This window comes from Lichenostomus cassidix, unplaced genomic scaffold, assembly GCF_008360975.1.
Source record: "Lichenostomus cassidix isolate B80296 unplaced genomic scaffold, HeHo_3.0 HiC_scaffold_771, whole genome shotgun sequence".
NCBI classification, from domain to species: Eukaryota; Metazoa; Chordata; class Aves; order Passeriformes; family Meliphagidae; genus Lichenostomus; species Lichenostomus cassidix.
Window position 1 is genome coordinate 32,608 of NW_028147970.1, and position 19,422 is coordinate 52,029.

The 19,422-nt window shown below is 59.0% G+C and overlaps 1 protein-coding gene across 2 annotated transcripts; it reads left to right on the forward strand.

The window, feature by feature from the left end:
• Positions 1-144: 144 nt before the first annotated feature.
• Positions 145-17,861, forward strand: LOC146420492 (ranBP-type and C3HC4-type zinc finger-containing protein 1-like). 2 transcript variants are annotated; one of them, XM_085048212.1, is made up of 14 exons: positions 148-383; positions 1,966-2,227; positions 3,073-3,189; positions 4,227-4,368; positions 5,539-5,629; positions 7,469-7,724; positions 10,086-10,216; positions 11,272-11,445; positions 13,176-13,336; positions 14,543-14,654; positions 15,803-15,982; positions 16,066-16,164; positions 16,262-16,405; positions 17,480-17,861. In XM_085048212.1, exons 1-14 carry the CDS (start codon positions 189-191, stop codon positions 17,558-17,560), a joined length of 2,145 nt encoding a protein of 714 aa, XP_084904338.1. In that variant the 5' UTR covers positions 148-188; the 3' UTR covers positions 17,561-17,861. The 2 variants fall into 2 exon arrangements, with proteins under 2 accessions (XP_084904339.1, XP_084904338.1); XM_085048213.1 differs by lacking the exons at positions 15,803-15,982; positions 16,066-16,164; positions 16,262-16,405; positions 17,480-17,861 and adding an exon at positions 15,518-15,643 and having other exon boundaries at positions 145-383.
• Positions 17,862-19,422: the final 1,561 nt, after the last annotated feature.

A 19,422-nucleotide genomic window follows, 5' to 3' on the forward strand; every position in this document is an offset into this window, starting at 1 on the left:
GGGGCGCTCGGCGCGCTGATTGGCTGGCGCGGACAAAGCCGGGGGGAGCGGCTGTCAATCACCGCGCGGGGGGGCGTGGCCACGACCGGAACTCTTCCCTCCGCTCCGCGTTTCCCGCCGGAGCACCGGAAGGGAACCATTTCGCCGCCGCACCGCGCGGGCGGCAGGCCGGAAGTGGCGCGGCCGCCATGGCGGCGCCCGGGCCTAGCCCGGCGGCGAATCCTCCCACGGTGCTGATGGCGGCCCGGGCCGAGCTGGCCGCGCCCTGCCGCCTCCTGCCCGCCGCCGGCGCCGCGCTCCGCCTGCAGCTCAGCGTGGAACCCGCGGGAGACGGGCGGCGGCGCTTCCGGCTGGGGCTGAGGCTGCCGGAGGGGGGAGGAGCGGTGAGGGGGAGGGGAGGGTGGGGGAGGGGAGGGGGAGGGGGAGAGGGAGGGGATTACCTGAGGGGGGTTGGGAGGGAAATTCGGGGGATTCGGGGTGAGGAGGTTAGCGGAGCCCCAGAGTGACCAGGACACCCCGAGAGTGACCAAAGGTGTCCCTAAGGTGTCCCAAGGGTGACCAGGACACCCCAAAGGTGTCCCAAGGGTGACCAGGACACCCCTAGAGTGACCAGTTCACCCTAAGGATGACCAGAACACCCCAAAGGTGATCCAGGAGTGGTCAGTGGCACCCAAAGGGTGACCAGAACACCCAAATAGTGACCAGGGCACCCCAAAGAGTGAGCAAAGGTGTCCCAAGGGTGACCAGGAACCCCCAAGAGTGACCAGGGCACCCCACGGGTGACCCAGGAGTGGTCAGGGGCACTCAAAGGGTGACCAGGACACCCCAAAAGTGACCCAAAGGTGTCCCAAGGGTGACCAGGGTGACCCAGGAGTGGTCAGGGGCACCCAAACAGTGACCAGGGCACCCCAGAAGTGACCAGAGCACCCCAAAGGTGTCCCAAGGGTGACCCAAGGATCACCGGGAACCACCGAGGGTGACCAGGGCACCCCAAAGGTGATCCCAGAGTGGTCAGTGGCACCCAAAGGTGACCAGGGCACCCTGAGGATGGTCTGAGAGCACCCCGAAGGTGTCCCAGGGGTGACCAGGAACCCTAAGGGTGATCCAGGGGTGGTCAGTGGCACCCAAAGAGTGACCAGGACACCCCAAAGGTGTCCCAAAGGTGACCAGGGCACCCCAAAGGTGACCAGGCCCTCCTAGTCAGTGGGTGTAGGGTGTGACCTGAGCCCAAGGTGACCCCGAGGTGACCCTTGGTGACCCCATGGTGACCCATAGTGAGCCCATGGTGACCCAGAGGTGACCCATGGTGATCCATAGTGACCAATAGTGACCCCAAGGTGACCCCATGGTGACCCATAGTGACCAATAGTGACCCCAAGGTGACCCATAGTGACCAATGGTGACCTCAAGGTGACCCTGCTGTCCCCTGTCCCACCTGGCAGCCTGGTGACCCTGTGGTGACCCCGAGGTGACCCCAAGGTGACCCATCGTGACCCAAAGTGACCCTGAGGTGACCCATAGTGACCCATAGTGACCCTTGGTGACCCCATGGTGACCCCGAGGTGACCCATAATGACCTCGAGGTGACCCCTTGGTGACCCTGCTGTCCCCTGTCCCCCCTGGCAGCCTGGTGACCCCATGGTGACCTCATGGTGATCCCGAGGTGACCCATAGTGATCCCATAGTGACCTCAAGGTGACCCTGCTGTCCCCTGTCCCCCTGGCAGCCTGGTGACCCCATGGTGACCTCATGGTGATCCCGAGGTGACCCATAGTGATCCCATAGTGACCTCAAGGTGACCCTGCTGTCCCCTGTCCCCCTGGCAGCCTGGTGACCTCATGTGACCCATAATGACCCCGAGGTGACCCATAGTGACCCATGGTGACCCCGAGGTGACCCATAGTGACCCATGGTGACCTCATGGTGACCCCTTGGTGACCCTGCTGTCCCCTGTCCCCCCGACAGCCGCTGGCTGAGTTTGACCTTCGGGAAATCTCCTACCGAGTGCTCAGTGCCACCAGCCACCAGCTGGAGCTGCCACCAACAGGGACAGCGGGGACAGCAGCAGGGACATCAGCAGGGACATCAGCAGGGACAGCAGGGACATGGGACACAGCGGGGACATCGGGGACACTGGGGACAGCGGTGGCGCTGAGGTTCCCCGAGGAGCGCGAGGCTCAGCAGTGGTGGACAGTGCTGAGCAGCTCCCTCAGGGAGGCACGGAGAGGTGACACGGGGACAGCGTGGGGACAGCGTGGGGACAGCGTGGGGACAGCGTGGGGACATGGGGACAGGGGTGGGACAGGATGGGGACATGGATGGGGACAGGGTTGGGGACATGGGGACATCCTGGGGACAGGGATGGGGACAGGGTTGGGACATGGGGACAGGGTGGGGACAGGGTGGGGACATGGGGACAGGGATGGAACAGGATGGGGACATGGATGGGGACAGGGGTGGGGACATGGGGACATCCTGGGGACAGGGATGGGGACAGGGATGGGACAGGGCTGGGGACACGGGGACAGGGCTGGGGACACGGGGACAGGGCTGGGGACATGGCCGGGGACATGGGGACATTGATGGGGACAGGGGTGGGGACATGGGGACAGGGATGGGACAGGGATGGAGACATAATGGGACAGGATGGGGACAGGGATGGGGACAGGATGGGGACATGGGGACAGCGCTGGGGCCATGGGGACATGAATGGGGAAATGGTTGGGACCATGGGGACAAGGCTGGGGACATGGGGACGTGGATGGGGACATGGATGGGGACATGGGGACAGGGATGGGGACATCCTGGGGACACGGGGACATGGGGACATGGATGGGGTCATGGGGACAGGGATGGGGACATCCTGGGGACATGGGGACAGCGGGTGACAGTGGGGACAGCAGGGGACACTGGGGACAGGAGGGGACAGTGGGGACAGGAGGGGACACTGAGGACAGTGGGGGACACTGAGGACATAGCTGGTGACACTGGGGACAGCGGGTGACACTGGGGACAAGTGGGTGGCCCTGGGGACACTGGGGACAGCAGGTGACCCTGCCATCCCTCCCGCAGCCGCCGAGGGTGACACGGGGACATGGCGAGTGACAGCGGCGGGGACAGCAGCGCCACCCGCAGGTGACACGGAGCAGGACGCGGAGGAGGCGCAGGTGCTGCAGCTGGCGCAGAGAGGTGGGCTGGGAGCGCGGGAATTTCGGGAATTTTGGGAATTTCGGGAATTTCGGGAATTTTGGGAATTCTGGGAAAGGCCTCGGAGTCACACCAAAGCCACCCCGCTGTGTCCCCATGTCCCCAGTGTCCCCAGTCTCGCTCTGGGGAGGCTCTGAATGCCACCCTGGTGGTGGCCCCATGTCCCTGGTGTCCCCATTGTCCCCATTCCCACCCCAGGGTGTCTCTAAATGCCACCCCCCGATGTCCCCATGTCCCCAGTCCTACCCCGGGGTGTCTCTGAGTGCCATCCTGCAGTGTCCCCATTGTCCCCATTCCCACCCCGGGGTGTCTCTAAATGCCACCCCATGATGTCCCCATGTCCCCAGTGTCCCCCATTCCTTCCCCAGGGTGTCTCTGAATGCCACCTTCGTGGTGTCCCCATATCCCCAGTGTCCCCAATCCTACCCCGGGGGTCTCTGAATGCCACCCCACGATGTCCCCCTGCTGTCCCCATTGACCCCATTATTCCCATGTCCCCATTGTACCCATTCCCGCCCTGGGGAGGCTCTGAGTGCCACCCCACAATGTCCCCGTGTCCCCATTGTCCCCAGTCCTACCCTGGGGTGTCTCTGAGTGCCACCCTTGTGGTGTCCCCATGTTCCCATTGTCCCCGTTCCAACCCTGGGGGGTCTCTGAATGCCACCCCCCGATGTCCCCATGTCCCCAGTCCTACCCCGGGGTGTCTCTGAGTGCCATCCTGCAGTGTCCCCATGTCCCCATTCCCACCCCGGGGTGTCTCTAAATGCCACCCCATGATGTCCCCATGTCCCCAGTGGCCCCCATTCCTGCCCCAGGGTGTCTCTGAATGCCACCTTCGTGGTGTCCCCATATCCCCAGTGTCCCCAGTCCTACCCCAGGATGTCTCTGAGTGCCACTCTTGCAGTGTCCCCATGTCCCCAATCCTACCCCGGGGGGTCTCTGAGTGCCACCCCACGGTGTCCCCATTCCTGCCCCGGGGTGTCTCTGATGTCCCCACGGTGTCCCCTCGGTGTCCCCAGAGGAGCTGGCGCTGCAGCTGGCGGAGGCCATCGCGTTTGGGGACGAGGCGGTGGCAGCGCAGAGCGCGGTGGCTTTGGCTCGGCAGCACGTGGAGCTGAGCGTCAGCCTGAGGGACAGCGGGGAGCCTGGCCAGGAGATCAGGTGAGACACGGGCCTTCCTCACCATCCTCATCCTCATCCTCATCGTCATCGTCATCCCCATCTTCATCCTCATCATCATCATCCTCTGCATCATCCTCTGCCTCCTTATCATCATCATCCTCATCCCCATCTTCATCCTCATGTTCATCCTCATCATCCTCTTCATTCTCTGCCTTCCTCTGCATCATCCTCTACCTCCTCATCATTCTCATCCCCATCTTCATCCTCATCATCATCATCATCACCATCCTCTGTCTCTGCCTTCCTCTGCCTCCTCATGCTCTACCTCCTTATCATCATCATCCTCACCCTCATCCCTATCTTCACTCTCATCTTCATCATCCTCACCCTCATCCCCATCTGCATCCTCCTCATCATCATCATCATCCTCAACCTCATCCCCATCTTCATGTTCATCCCCATATTCATACTTATTCTCTGCATCATCCTCATCCTCTGCCTTCCTGTCATCCTCATCCTCATCCTCATCCTCATCCTCATCCTCTGCTTCCTCTATATCCTCCATGTCATATCCCAAATCCCATATCCCATATCCCAAATCCCATAGTTCCCTGTCATTCCCAGCACTCCATATCCCATATCCCATATCCCATAATTCCCTGTCATTCCCAGCACGCCGTATCCTATATCCCATTATCCCCTATCCCAAATCCCACAATTCCCTGTCATTCCGAGCACCCCATATCCCATATCCTCTATGTCATATCCCAAATCCCATAGTTCCCTGTCGTTCCCAGCATCCCATATCCCGCATTCCATATCTCACTATCCCATATCCCAAATCCCATAATCTGTTGTCATTCCCAGCATATTCCCATATCCCCTATCCCAAATCCCATATCCCACAATCCCAAATCCCAAATCCCATATCCCACAATCCCAAATCCCATATCCCACAATCCCATATCCCAAATCCCATATCCCACAATCCCTGTCGTTCCCAGCATCCCAAATCCCATATCCCCTATCCCAAATCCCATATTCCACAATCCCTGTTGTTCCCAGCACACCATATCCCGTTATCCCAAATCCCAAATCCCAAATCCCATATCCCCTATCCCAAATCCCGTATCCCACAGTCCCTGTCATTCCCAAATCCCGTATCCCCAATCCCAAATCCCATATCCCACAATTCCCTGTTGTCCCCAGCCTGCAGGTGGGGGTGGAGGACGCCACCTCCTCGGCCAGCATCGTCCTGCGGGTTCGGCCACACGTCACCATCGCCACGCTCAAGGAGCAGGTACGGGGTCACTGGGGTCACCTGAGGTCACCTGGGGTCATCCATGGTCACCTGGGGTCACTGGGGTCACTGGTGTCACCTGGGGTCATCCATGGTCACCTGGGGTCACTGGGGTCACTGGTGTCACCTGGGGTCATCCATGGTCACCTGGGGTCACTGGGGTCACCTGGGATCCCTTGGGGCCACTGGGGTCACCTGGGGTCAGTTATGGTCACCTAGGGTCACCTGGATCACCTGGGGTCACCTGGGTTCATCCATGGTCACCTGGGGGGAAATGGGGTCATCCATGGTCATCGGGGGTCACCTGGGTCACCTGGGATCATCCATGGTCACCTGGGGTCATCTATGGTCACCTGGGGTCACTTGGGGTTACTGGGGTCACCTGGGGTCACCCACAGTCACCTGGGATCATCCATGGTCACCAGGGGTCACCTGGCATCACTGGGGTCACCTGGGGTCACCTGGAGTCATCCATGGTCACCTGGGGTCACTTGGAGTCATTGGGGTCATCCATGGTCACCTGGGGTCACCTGGGGTCATCCATGGTCACCTGGGATCTCCCCTGGGTTCTCTCCTGGGATCTCCACTGAGATTTCCCCTGGAATCTCTTTTGGGATCTCCCCAGGGATTCCATCTGGGGCTCCCCTGGAATCTCTCCTAGGATTTCTCTGGGGATTTCCACTGGGATCTTACCTAGGATTACCCCTGGGGCTCACCTGGGATTTCCACTGGGATCTCCCCTGGGATTTCCATTGGAATCTCCCCCAGGACTTCCCCCTGGGATTTCATCTGGGATTTCCCTCCGGATCTCTCCTGGGATTTCATCTGGGATTTCCCCTGGGATCTCCCCCAGAATCTCCCCTGGGATCTCCCCCCCAGTCTCCCCCAGGATCTCCCCCAAATTTCCCCTGGGATCTCTCCCAGAATCTCCCGCTGATCTCCCCCGATCTCCTCTGGAATCTCCCCTGTGATCTTACCTGGGATATCACCTGAGATCTCTGGGATTTCTCCTAGGATTTCCCCTGGGATTTTCCCCAGGATCACCCCTGGTGCTCACCTTGGATTTCTCCTGGGATGTCCCCTGGGATCTTACCTGGGATATCACCTGAGATCTCTGGGATCTCTCCTGGGATTTCCCCTGGATTTCATCTTGGATTTCATTCCAGGGATTTCCCCTGGAATCTCCCCCAGAATCTCCCCAGAATCACGCCAGGGGCTCACCTTGCATTTCCCCTGGGATTTTTCCCAGGATCTCCCCTGGATCTCCCCCAGGATTTCCCCTGGGATCTCCTGTGGGATTTCCCCCAGGATCTCCCCTGATTTCCCCCTAGATTTCCCCTGGGATCTCTCCTGGGATTTCACCTGGGATTTCATCTACGATTTCGTCTGCAATTTCCCCTGGGATTTCCCCTGGGATTTCTCTTGGGATTTCTCCTGGGATTTCATATGGGATTTCTCCTGGGATTTCACCTTGAATTTCCCCTGGATTTCCCCTGGGATTTCTCCTGGGATTTCACCTTGAATTTCCCCTGGGATTTCATATGGGATTTTTCCTGGGATTTCCCCAGGATTTCCCCTGGATTCATCTGGGATTTCCCTGGGATTTCTCCTGGGATTTCCCCTGGGATTTGACCTTGGATTTCTCCTGGGATTTCTCCTGGGATTTCCACTGAGACTTCCCCTGTGATTTCCCCTGGGATCTCCCCCAGCATGTCCCCTAGCATCTTCTCTAGAATCTCCCCTGGGATTTCCCCAGGATTTCCCCTGGATTTCCCCTGGATTTTTCCCCAGGATTTCCCCCGTAACCCCCCATAATCCCCCCATCTCCGCGTCCCTCAGGTGTTCCGCGAGTACGGTTTCTCGCCGCTGGCGCAGCGCTGGATCATCGGGCAGAGCCTGTGCTCGGACGGGCGCAGCCTGAGCTCCTACGGCGTGCGGCGCGACGGCGACGCGGCCTTCCTGTTCCTGCTGTCGGCGCGGGCGGCGGGGCTGAGCCGCCAGCAGTACCGCCAGCGCCTGGTGCAGGGCGTGCTGCGGGCCACGGGGCTGCAGGGGGCTGCCGATGGAGCCGCGGAGCCTTCCTCGGCCGGGACAGGTGGGCTTCAGCGGCGTCGGCATCGGTGTTCTTGGCTTCGTGCTCATCCTCATCCTGATCCTAGTGCTCATCATCATCCTCATCCACGTCTTCCTCATCATCCTCATCCTGATCCTCATCCTCATCCTGATCTCAATTCTCATCCTGATCCTCATCCTCATCCTCGTCATTTTCATCAGTGTGCTTGGCTTTGTCCTCATCCTCATCCTCATCCTCATCCTGATCCTCATCTTCATCCTCATCCTCATCCTTATCCTCATCCCAATCCTCATCCTCATCCTGAGCCTCATCCTTGTCATTGTCCTGATCCTCATCTTCATCATCATCCTCATCTTCCTCATCCTCCTCATCCTTGCCTTCATTCTCATCCTCATCCTCATCCTCATTGTCATTCTCATCCTTATCCTCATTTTCATCATCATCCTGATCCTCATCCTCATCCTGATTCTCATCCTTGTCATTGTCCTGATCCTCACCTTCATCATCATCCTCATCTTCCTCATCCTCCTTATCCTTGCCTTCATTCTCATCCTCATCCTGATCCTCATTTTCATCATCATCCTGATCCTCATCTTTATCCTCATCCTTGTCCTCATCTTCATCATCATCATTGTCCTGATCTTGATCCTCACCTTCATCATCATCCTCATCTTCCTCATCATCCTCATCCTTGCCTTCATTCTCATCCTGATCCTCATTTTCATCATCATCCTGATCCTCATCCTCATCCTGATTCTCGTCCTTGTCATTGTCCTGATCCTTATCTTTATCATCAGCCTCATCTTCATCCTGATCCTGATCCTAATTCTCATGCTGATCCTCATCCTCATCCTCGTCATTTTCATCGGCGTGCTTGGCTTTGTGCTCATCCTCATCCTCATTTTCATTTTCATCATCATCCTGATCCTCATCCTCCTCCTGATTCTCATCCTTGTCATTGTCCTGATCCTCATCTTCATCCTCATCCTCATTCTGGTCCTCATCCTCATCCCAATGCTCATCCTGATCCTGATCCTCATCTTCATCCTCATCCTCATCTGCTTAGCTTCATCCTCATCCTCATCCCAATCCTCATCTTCATCCTCCTCATCCTTGCCTTCATTCTCATTCTCATCCTTTTTCATCATCATACTGATCCTCATCCTGATTCTCATCCTCATCATTGTCCTGATCCTCATCTTTATCATCATCCTCATCTTCATCCTCATCCTCGTCCTCATCTTCATCATCATCATTGTCCTGATCTTGATCCTCATCTTCATCCTCATCCTCATCATTGTCTTGATCCTGATCCTCATCTTCATCATCATTCTCATTTTCATCATCATCCTTATCATCATCCTCATTCTCATTATCCTTCTCATCCCAATCCTCATCCTGCTCCTCCTCCCTTATCCTCAGCTTCGTCATCATCCTTACCTTCATCCTCATTCTCATCTTCATCCTTATCCTCATCTTCATCTTCATCCTGATCCTCATCTTCATCATCATCCTCATTTTCATCCTTATCTCCATCATCATCCTCATTCTCATCCTCATCCTCCTCCTGCTTCTCCTGCCTCGTCCTGATTCTCATCCTCATCCTGATCCTCATCTTCCTCCTCATCCTCCTCATCCTCATCTTCCTCCTCATCCTGCTCCTCCTGCCTCATCCTCATCTTCATCATCATCCTTGCATTCAACCTCATCCCCATCTTCATCCTCATCCTGATCCTCATCCTCATGCTCATTATCATTCTCATTCTCATCTTCATCATCATCCTTATCTTCATCCTCATCCTTATCCTCATCGTCATTGTCATCCTCATTCTCATCCTTGCCTTCATTCTCATCTGGATCCTCATCTTCATCTTCATCATCATCCTTATTCTGGTCTTCATTCTCATCCTCATTGTCATCCTCATTATCATCCTCACCCTTCTCCTCCTGCCTCATTCTCGTCCTGCTCGTTCTTCATCATCCTCATCCTGCTACTGTTCCTCCCTCATCCTCATCCTCATCTTCATTCTCATCTTCATCCTTGCCTTCATTCTCATCTGGATCCTCATCCTCATCCTCCTCCTCCTTCTCCTTCTGCCTCATCCATCTCCTCATCATGCTCATCCTCCTCGTTCTTCATCATCCTGCTCCTGTTCCTTCTTCATCCCCATCCCCATCCTCATCTCCATTCTCATCTTCATTCTCACCCTCATCCCCATCCCCATCCTGCTCATCCTGCCTCATCCTCATCCTCATCCTCATCCTCATCCTCATCCTCATCCTCATCCTCATCCTGCTCCTTCTTCCCCTTTTTCCTTCCCATTTCCCTCCCCATTTCCGTGTCCACGGCTCTGATCCCACGGTGTCCGGCTGTGTCCCCAGGCCGTGTCACAGAGCCTCCGGAGCGGATGGACATTGGGGACATCCGGGATCACCTGGACTCGCTGCACCTCTGGGACAGCGCTGGGGCCACGCCCACCGCCCCTGAGCCACGCCCAGCCTCACCTGAGCAGGTACTGAGCCTGATCCCAATACCTGATCCCAATCCCAATCCCTGATCTCAGTATTCCAGAGGGGCTCTGCCCCTGAGCCACACCCAGCCTCACCTGAGCAGGTACTGATCCTGATCCTGATTCTGATCCCGGTCCCAATCTCTGATCCCAATCCCTGATCCCAGCCCATTCCCAGTGTTCTAGAGGGGCTCTGCCCTGATCCCCATTCCCATCAGAATTCCCATTCCCAGGCGGGCTGGCTGTGCCCTTGCCCTATCCCCATTCCATTCCCATTTCCAGCCCTGTTCCCATTCCCATTCTCATTATTCCCATTCCCATTATTCCCATTTTCATCCCATTCCCATTCCTGTTCCCATCCTCATTCCCATTCCCATCCCATCCTCATTCCCATTCCTGTTCCCGTTCCCATTCCCATTATTCCCATTATTCTCATTATTCCCATTATTCCCATTCCCATCCCCATCCTCATTCCCATTCCCATTATTCCCATCATTTCCATTATTCCCATTACTCCCATTCCCATTATTCCTGTTTCCATTCCCATTTCCATTATTCCCATTATTCCCATTATGCTCATCATGCCCATTATTCCCATTATTCCCATAATTCCAATTAATTATCCCCATTAATTATCCCCATTATTCCCAGCTGGGCTGGCTGTGCCCCCACTGCACGTTCCTGTTCCCATCCCCCTTATTCCCATCATTCCCATTATTCCCATTAATTATTCCCATCATTCCCATTATCCCCATTAATTATCCTGATAATTAATTAATTCCCCAGCTGGGCTGGCTGTGCCCCCGCTGCACGTTCCTGAACAAGCCCACCCAGCCTGGCTGTGAGATGTGCAGCTCCCCCAGACCCCATTAATTAATTATCCCCATTAATTAGTTAATTATCTCATTAATTCCCCAGCTGGGCTGGCCGTGCCCCCGCTGCACGTTCCTGAACAAGCCCACCCGGCCGGGCTGTGAGATGTGCAGCTCCCCCAGACTCCATTAACTATCCCCATTAATTAATTATCCCATTAATTATCCCATTAATTAATTCCCCAGCTGGGCTGGCCGTGCCCCCGCTGCACGTTCCTGAACAAGCCCACCCGGCCGGGCTGTGAGATGTGCAGCTCCCCCCGGCCCGAGGGCTATAGGGTCCCCGGGGGATATCGGCCCGACCCCGCAGAGCAGCAGCGGCTGCAGAGGGAGCAGGACGCCATCCGCCAGTGCCAGCAGGTATGGGGTTAATGGGATTGGGGTTAATGGGATCAGTGGGATTGGGGATCAATGGGATCTGCCAGCGCCAGCAGGTACGGGGTTAATGGGATCTGTGAGATTTGGGATCAGTGGGATTGGGGATCAATGGGATCAGTGAGATCAGTGATCCGCCAGTGCCAGCAGGTACAGGGTTAATGGGATATGGGATCAATGGGATCAGTGGGATTGGGGATCAATAGGATCAGTGAGATCTGGGATCCGCCAGTGCCAGCAGGTACGGATGGGGTTAATGGGATTGGGGTTCAGGGGATTGGGGATCTGCCAGTGCCAGCAGGTACAGGGTTAATGGGATTGGGGATCAATGGGATCTGTGGGATCCGCCAGTGCCAGCAAGTACGGGGTTAATGGGATTGGGGATCAATGGGATATGGGATCAATGGGATCTGCCAGCGCCAGCAGGTATGGGGTTAATGGGATTTGGGATCAATGTGATCTGTGGGATCCGCCAGTGCCAGCAGGTACAGGGTTAATGGAATTGCGGGATTGGGGATCAATGGGATCAGTGGGATCAGTGAGATCTGGGATCTGCCAGTGCCAGCAGGTACGGGGTTAAGGGGATCTGTGAGATTTGGGATCGGTGGGATTGGGGATCCATAGGACTGGGGATCAATGGGATCAGTGGGATTGGGGATCCGCCAGTGCCAGCAGGTACAGGGTTAATGGGATCGGGGATCCGCCAGTGCCAGCAGGTATGGATGGGGTTAATGGGATTGGAGTTAATGGGATTAATGGGACCTGTGGGGTCAGTGGGATTGGGGATCTGCCGGTGCCAGCAGTTATGGGGTTAATGGGATATGGGATCAATGGGATCAGTGGGATTGGGGACCAATGGGATCTGCCAGTGCCAGCAGGTTTGGGGTTAATGGGATCAGTGGGATCAATGGGATTGGGGGGCACTGACAGGGGGGTCTCACCCCCACCTGGATCATGGGGTTTCCCATTTCCCTTTCCCAATCCCCTTCCTCTTTCCCATTCCCCCTTTCCCCATTTTCCCATTTCCCATTCCATTTTTCCTTCTCCTTGTTTTATTTTTCTTTTTCCCCTTTTCCCCTTTCCCTCTTCCATTTCCCCTTTCCCCTTTTCCTCCTTCCTTTTCCTTTTCCCCTCTCCCCTTCTCCTTTCCATTTTTCCTGTTTTTTCCATTTTTCCCATTCTCCTGCAAGACCTGGAGGTGGAGTGGCAGCAGAACTTCCAGCAGCCATTCCCATTTTTCCATTTTTCCCATTTTCCCCATTTTTAACCCATTTTCCCACATGCCCTGAAAGCCGAAATGCAGCAGAACTTACAGCAGCCATTTCCATTTTTCCCATTTTCCCATTTTTTCGATTTTTTCCCCATTTTCCCCAGGCCCTGGAGGCAGAAAGGCAGCAGAACTCCCATTTTCCCCATTTTTTAACCCATTTTCCCATTTTTCCCCATTTTTCCCCCAGGCCCTGGAAGCCGAGCGGCAGCAGAACTCCCATTTTCCCCATTTTTAACCCAATTTCCCCATTTTTCCCCCATTCCCAGGCCCTGGAAGCAGAAAGGCAGCAGAACTTCCAGCAGCTGCTGCAGGCCGAGGAGGCAGAGCTGCAGCAGAACTCCCATTTTTTGACCATTTTCCCCATTTTTTAACCCATTTTCCCCATTTTTTAACCCATTTTTCACCCATTTTGTCATTTTTTAACCCATTTCCCCATTTTCCCCAGGCCCTGGAGGCAGAGAGGCAGCAGAACTTCCAGCAGCTGCTGCGGGCAGAGGAGGCAGAGCTGGTGCCAAACCCCGAGCCGCTGGAGTGCAGGATTTGCCTGCAGGAGATCCCGGCGGGGCTGGGCGTGCTGCTCAGGGACTGCCTGCACAGCTTCTGCCGGTACTGGGAGCACTGGGAGCACTGGGACAGCCCTGGGGACACCTGGGACAGCCCTGGGGACACCTGGGACACCACTGGGGACACCTGGGACAGCCCTGGGGACCCACAGGACATCCCTGGGGACACCTGGGACACCACTGGGACAGCCCTGGGACAGCCCTGGGGACACCTGGGATACCCCTGGGGACACCTGGGGACCCACAGGACACCCCTGGGGACACCTGGGACAGCCTTGGGGACCCACAGGACATCCCTGGGGACACCTGGGACAGCCCTGGGGACACCTGGGACACCCCTGGACCACTGGGACAGCCCTGGGACACTCCCAGCATCACTGGGATCAACTTTGGGACCCCTCTGTGACACCCTTTGGATGGCCCTGTGACACCCCTGGGGACCCCTGAGGACCCACAGGACACCCCTGGGACACCCCTGGGACCACCGAGATCGACCCCCAGGACATCCCTGGGGACACCTGGGACACCTTTGGGACCACTGGGACACCTCTGGGACATCCCTGGGGACCCCTGGGACACCCCCAGCATCATTGGGATCAACCCTGGGGACCCCCAGGACACTCCCAGCATCACTGGGATCAACCTCGGGACTCCCCTGTGACACCCTTGGGACGCCCAGGCCACCCCTGGGATGGCCCTGGGACACCCCTGGGACCCCTGAGGACCCACAGAACACCCCTGGGACATTCTTGGGACCCCTGGGACACCCCCTGGGACACCCAGGACACCCCTGGAACCCCTGGGACACCCCTGGGACACCAGGGACACCCTCAGGACCCCTGGGATGGCCCTAGGACACCCCTGTGACACACCTGGGACATCCCTGGGACACTCCTGGGGGCCCCTGGGACAATCCCAGGACACCCCCAGTATCACTGGGATCAACCTTGGGAACCCCAGGACACCCCTGGGACCCCCTTGGGGACCACTGGGACACCTGTGATACCCCTGTGACACCCCTGGGGACCCACAGGACACCCCTGGGACACCCCTGGAACACCCTTGGGACCCTCAGGACACCCCTGGGACACCCCTGTGACGCTCAAAACACCCCTGTGACACCCGTGGGACCCTCAGGACACCCCAGGACCCTCCCCAATATCAGTGACCACCCCAGGCTCCCCCCCCATTGTCACCCCCCACCCTTCCCCTGACCCCCCAGGTGACACAAACCCCCCGCTGTCCCCAGGGAGTGTCTGCGCCAGGTGATCACCTACAGCGAGGAGCCGGTGGTGGCTTGTCCCTTCCGCGATGTCACCTACGCCTGCGGCAGCCACCTGCAGGAGCGCGAGATCCGCGCCGTAAGTGGGGCTGGGGGTCCCTGGGGGTGGCAGTGACACTGGTGTCACCAGGGTGGGTGGCAGTGACCTAGGGGTCACCATGGGTGGGTGGCAGTGACCCTGGTGTCACCACGGGTGGGTGGCAGTGACCCTGGTGTCACCGTGGGTGGGTGGCAGTGACTTGGGTCACCAGGGTGGGTGGCAATGACCCTGGTGTCACCGTGGGTGGGTGACAGTGACCCTAGGTGACCCCAAGAGTGGGTGGCAGTGACCCAGGGGTCACCGTGGGTGGCTAGCAGTGACTCAGGTGTCCCCAAGGGTGGCTATCAGTGGCCCAGGGGTGTCTGTTGGTCACTCAGGGATGGCTGTCAGTAACCCAGGGTGTCCACCATGATGTCCCTAATGTCCCCGATGTCCCCAATGTCACAGCTGCTGTCCCCCGAGGGGCACTCGCAGTTTCTCCAGCGCAGCCTGGCTCTAGCCGAGCACCACAGGGGTGACTGTCAGTGACCCAGGCTGTCCCCAGGGTGGCTGTCAGTAACCCAGGCTGTCCCCCATGATGTCCCCGATGTACCACTGTCACAGCTGCTGTCCCCCGAGCATGCCTGGTTCCTGCAGCGCAGCCTGGCTCTGGCCGAGCGCCGCAGGGGTGACTGTCAGTGACCCAGGGTGTCCCAAGGGTGGCTGTCAGTGACCCAAGCTGTCCCCTCGATGTCCCCGATGTCCCAATGTCACAACTGCTGTCCCCCGAGGAGCATGGCTGGTTCCTGCAGCGCAGCCTGGCGCTGGCTGAGCACCGCAGGGGTGACTGTCACTGACCCAGGGTGTCCCAAGGGTGGCTGTCAGTGACCCAGGCTGTCCCCTCAATGTCCCCACTGTCACAGCTGCTGTCCCCCGAGGAGCACGCGCGGTTCCTGCAGCGCAGCCTGGCTCTGGCCGAGCGCCGCAGGGGTGACTGTCACTGACCCAGGGTGTCCCAAGGGTGGCTGTCAGTGACCCAGGCTGTCCCCTCGATGTCCCCACTGTCACAGCTGCTGTCCCCCGAGGAGCACGCGCGGTTCCTGCAGCGCAGCCTGGCACTGGCTGAGCACCACACAGGTGTCTGTTGGTCACTCAGGGGTGTCTGTCAGTAACTCAGGGTGTCCCTCACGATGTCCCCAATGTCACAGCTGCTGTCCCCCGAGGAGCACGCGCGGTTCCTGCAGCGCAGCCTGGCTCTGGCCGAGCGCCGCAGCCGCAACAGTTTCCACTGCCGCAGCCGGGACTGCCCGGGCTGGTGTTTCTACGAGGACGCTGTCAACGAGTTCCCCTGCCCGGTCTGCGGGGCTCTCAACTGCCTGCTGTGCAAGGTCAGCCCGGGGTGGTTTTGGGGGTCCCGGGGGGTGTTTTGGGGGTCCCGGGGGTCGCAGCGCTGACCACTCGCCCCCCCCAGGCCATCCACGAGGGTCAGAACTGCCGGCAGTACCAGGACGAGCTGCAGCTCAGGGCGATCAACGACGCGGCGGCGCGGCAGACCAGGGACATGCTGCAGGTCTGGGGGGCTCCGGGGGGATTCGGGGGGCTCCGGGGGGATTCTGGGGGCTCCGGGGGGGTCTCTGCACCCCTGTGACCCCGCGGTGTCCCCCCAGACCCTGGTGCAGCGCGGGGAGGCCATGCACTGTCCCACGTGTCACATCGTGGTGCAGAAGAAGGATGGCTGCGATTGGATTCGCTGCACTGTGTGCCAGACCGAGATCTGCTGGGTCACCAAGGGACCCCGATGGGGACCGGGGGTGAGACTGGGGACATTTGGGGGACACTGGGGGGTCCCAGGGGGTTTGGGGTGAGCAGGGATCTGGGGAGATCCAGGGGGATTCAGGGGGATTTGCTGCACTGTGTGACAGACTGAGATCTGCTGGGTCACCAAGGGACCTCGCTGGGGACCGGGGGTGAGACCTGGGGACATTTGAGGGACATCGGGGGTGACACCGGGGTGTCCTGGGGGTCCCAGGGGGTTTGGGGTGAGCAGGGATCTGGGGAGATCTGGGGGGATTCAGGGGGATTCACTGCACTGTGTGCCAAACCGAGATCTGCTGGGTCACCAAGGGACCTCGATGGGGACCGGGGGTGAGACCGGGGGACATTTGAGGGGACATTTGGGGTGTTCTGGGGGTCCCAGGGGGTTTGGGGTGAGCAGGGATCCAGGGGGATCCAGGGGGATTCAGGGGGATTCGCTGCACTGTGTGCCAGACTGAGATCTGCTGGGTCACCAAGGGACCCCGATGGGGACCGGGGGTGAGACTTGGGGACATCAGGGGGACATGTGGGGGGGTCTGGGGGTCCCAAGAGGGTCCCGGAGGTCACAGGGTGACAGGGTCTCAGGGGATTCACTGCACTGTGTGCCACACCGAGATCTGCTGGGTCACCAAGGGACCTCGATGGGGACCGGGGGTGAGACTGGGGGACATTGGGGGTGACATCAGGGGGGTCACCAGGGTGACATTTGGGGGGATCACAGGGTGACAGGGGAGTCACTGCTCTGTGTGCCAGACCGAGATCTTGCTGGGTCACCAAGGGGGGTTTTGGGGACCCCAGGGTCACCAAGGGACACTGCTGGGGACTGGGGGGTCTGGGGTCACCAAGGGCCACACTGGTGGCCAGGGGTGACTGGGGTCCTGGTGTCACCAAAGGGATGGGTTGGGGGTCCAGGGGGGTCAGCAGGACCTTGGGGTCAGTGAGGAGGGGCAGAGGGACCCGAGGGTGAGTGAGGGGACACAGAGTGACCCCAGGGTGGCTCCCACTGACCCCTGCAGGGACACAGGGTGACCTCACGGTGGCTCCCACTGACCCCTGCCCTGTCCCCGCAGGGTCCTGGGGACACCAGCGGTGGCTGTCGCTGCAATGTCAACGGCCAGAGGTGCCACCCCCGGTGCCAGAACTGCCACTGACCCCCCTGGGGACACCGCTGGGGACATCCCTGGGGACATCCCTGGGGACAGCGAGGGAGTGACAGCGCCAGCGCCGCCGGGCTGGGGACGCCTGAGGGCGCCGGGAGGAGCCACGTCCTGAGGGGACAGAGCGGCACGGGGACAGAGCGGCCGGACAGAGGGACAGAGGATGGACAGAGGGACAGAGGAGGGACAGAGGGACAGAGGCGATGGACACTGGGATGGCCTCAGGCCCTGGACAGCTCGGGGGCTCTGCTGGCACTGAGACCCGCGGGGGGCAATAAAGCCACCGAGTGTCACAGCCTGGCATGAAACCGGCATGGGGACAGCGATGGGGACAGGGATGGGGACAGGGATGGGGACAGGGATGGGACACGGGGGTCACCCTTGGCATGGGGACAGCAATGGGACAGGGATGGGACACGGGCGTCACCCTTGGCATGGGGACAGCAATGGGACAGGGTTGGGACAGGGATGGTGACATGGGGGTCACCCCAGGATGGGGACAGTGATGGTGACAAGGGGGTCACACCTAGCATGGGGACAGGGATGGGACATGGGGGTCACCCTTGGCATGGGATGATGATGGGGACAATGACAGGGACAATTATGGGGACAGGGTTCAGCCCTCAGGATGGGACAATGATGGGGACAGGGGGGTCACAAGCTGGGGATGGGGACAATGACAGGGACAATGACAGGGACAGAGGTCACTGCCAGGATGGGTCAAGCGGAGTTAGGCCTGAATGAGACCCCAAAACCAGCAGGGGCAGCACTGGGGACACAGCAGTGACACAGTGTGGCCTGGGGCACAGAGTGACCCACAGAGTGACCCCAGCATGGGCACAGAGTGACCCACAGAGTGACCTCACCGTGGGCACAGAGTGACGCACAGAGTGACCCCACTGTGGGCACAGCCTGACCCACAGAGTGACCCACAGAGTGACCCCAGCATGGGCACAGAGTGATCCACAGAGTGACCCCAGCATGGGCAGAGTGACACAGAATGACCCACAGAGTGACCCACAGAGTGACCCCAGCACGGGCACAGAGTGACCCAGAGTGACCCCAGCTTGGGCACAGAGTGACCCACAGAGTGACCCACAGAGTGACCCATAGAGTGACCCCACCAAGGGCACAGCCCCATGTCCAGCCCCACATCCCGAGCACACCCAGCCCCACACCAAACCCCACACACAGCCACTCCCCGGCTGGCCCCACACCAGGGACACACCCAGCCCCACACCCAGCCCCACACATCATCCTCCAGCCCCACATCTGGCCCCACACACCGACATCCAGCCCCACATCTGGCCCCACACCCCAATATCACTCAGCCCCACATCTGGCCCCACACGAGGGACACACCCAGCCCCACATCTGGCCCCACACCACAATATCACTCAGCCCCACATCTGGCCCCACACATCATCCTCCAGCCCCACACCATGGACACAGCCAGCCCCACACCAAACCCCACACACAGCCACACCCAGGCCGGCCCCACACACCCAACATCACCCAGCCCCACATCCAGCCCCACACACCATCATCCTCCAGCCCCACATCTGGCCCCACACTCCAACATCACCCAGTCCCATATCCAGCCCCACACTGGCTCCACACACTAACACCATCCAGCCCCACATCCCAACATCACCCGGCCCCACACCCGGCCCCACACACCATCCTCCAGCCCCACACACCAACATCACTCAGCCCCACATCTGGCCCCACACACCGACATCCAGCCCCACACCAGGGACACACCCAGCCCCACATCTGGCCCCACACACCATCATCCAGCCCCACACCAGCCCCACACGCAGCCCCCCACCTGAACAGACTGAGCCCCACTCCCC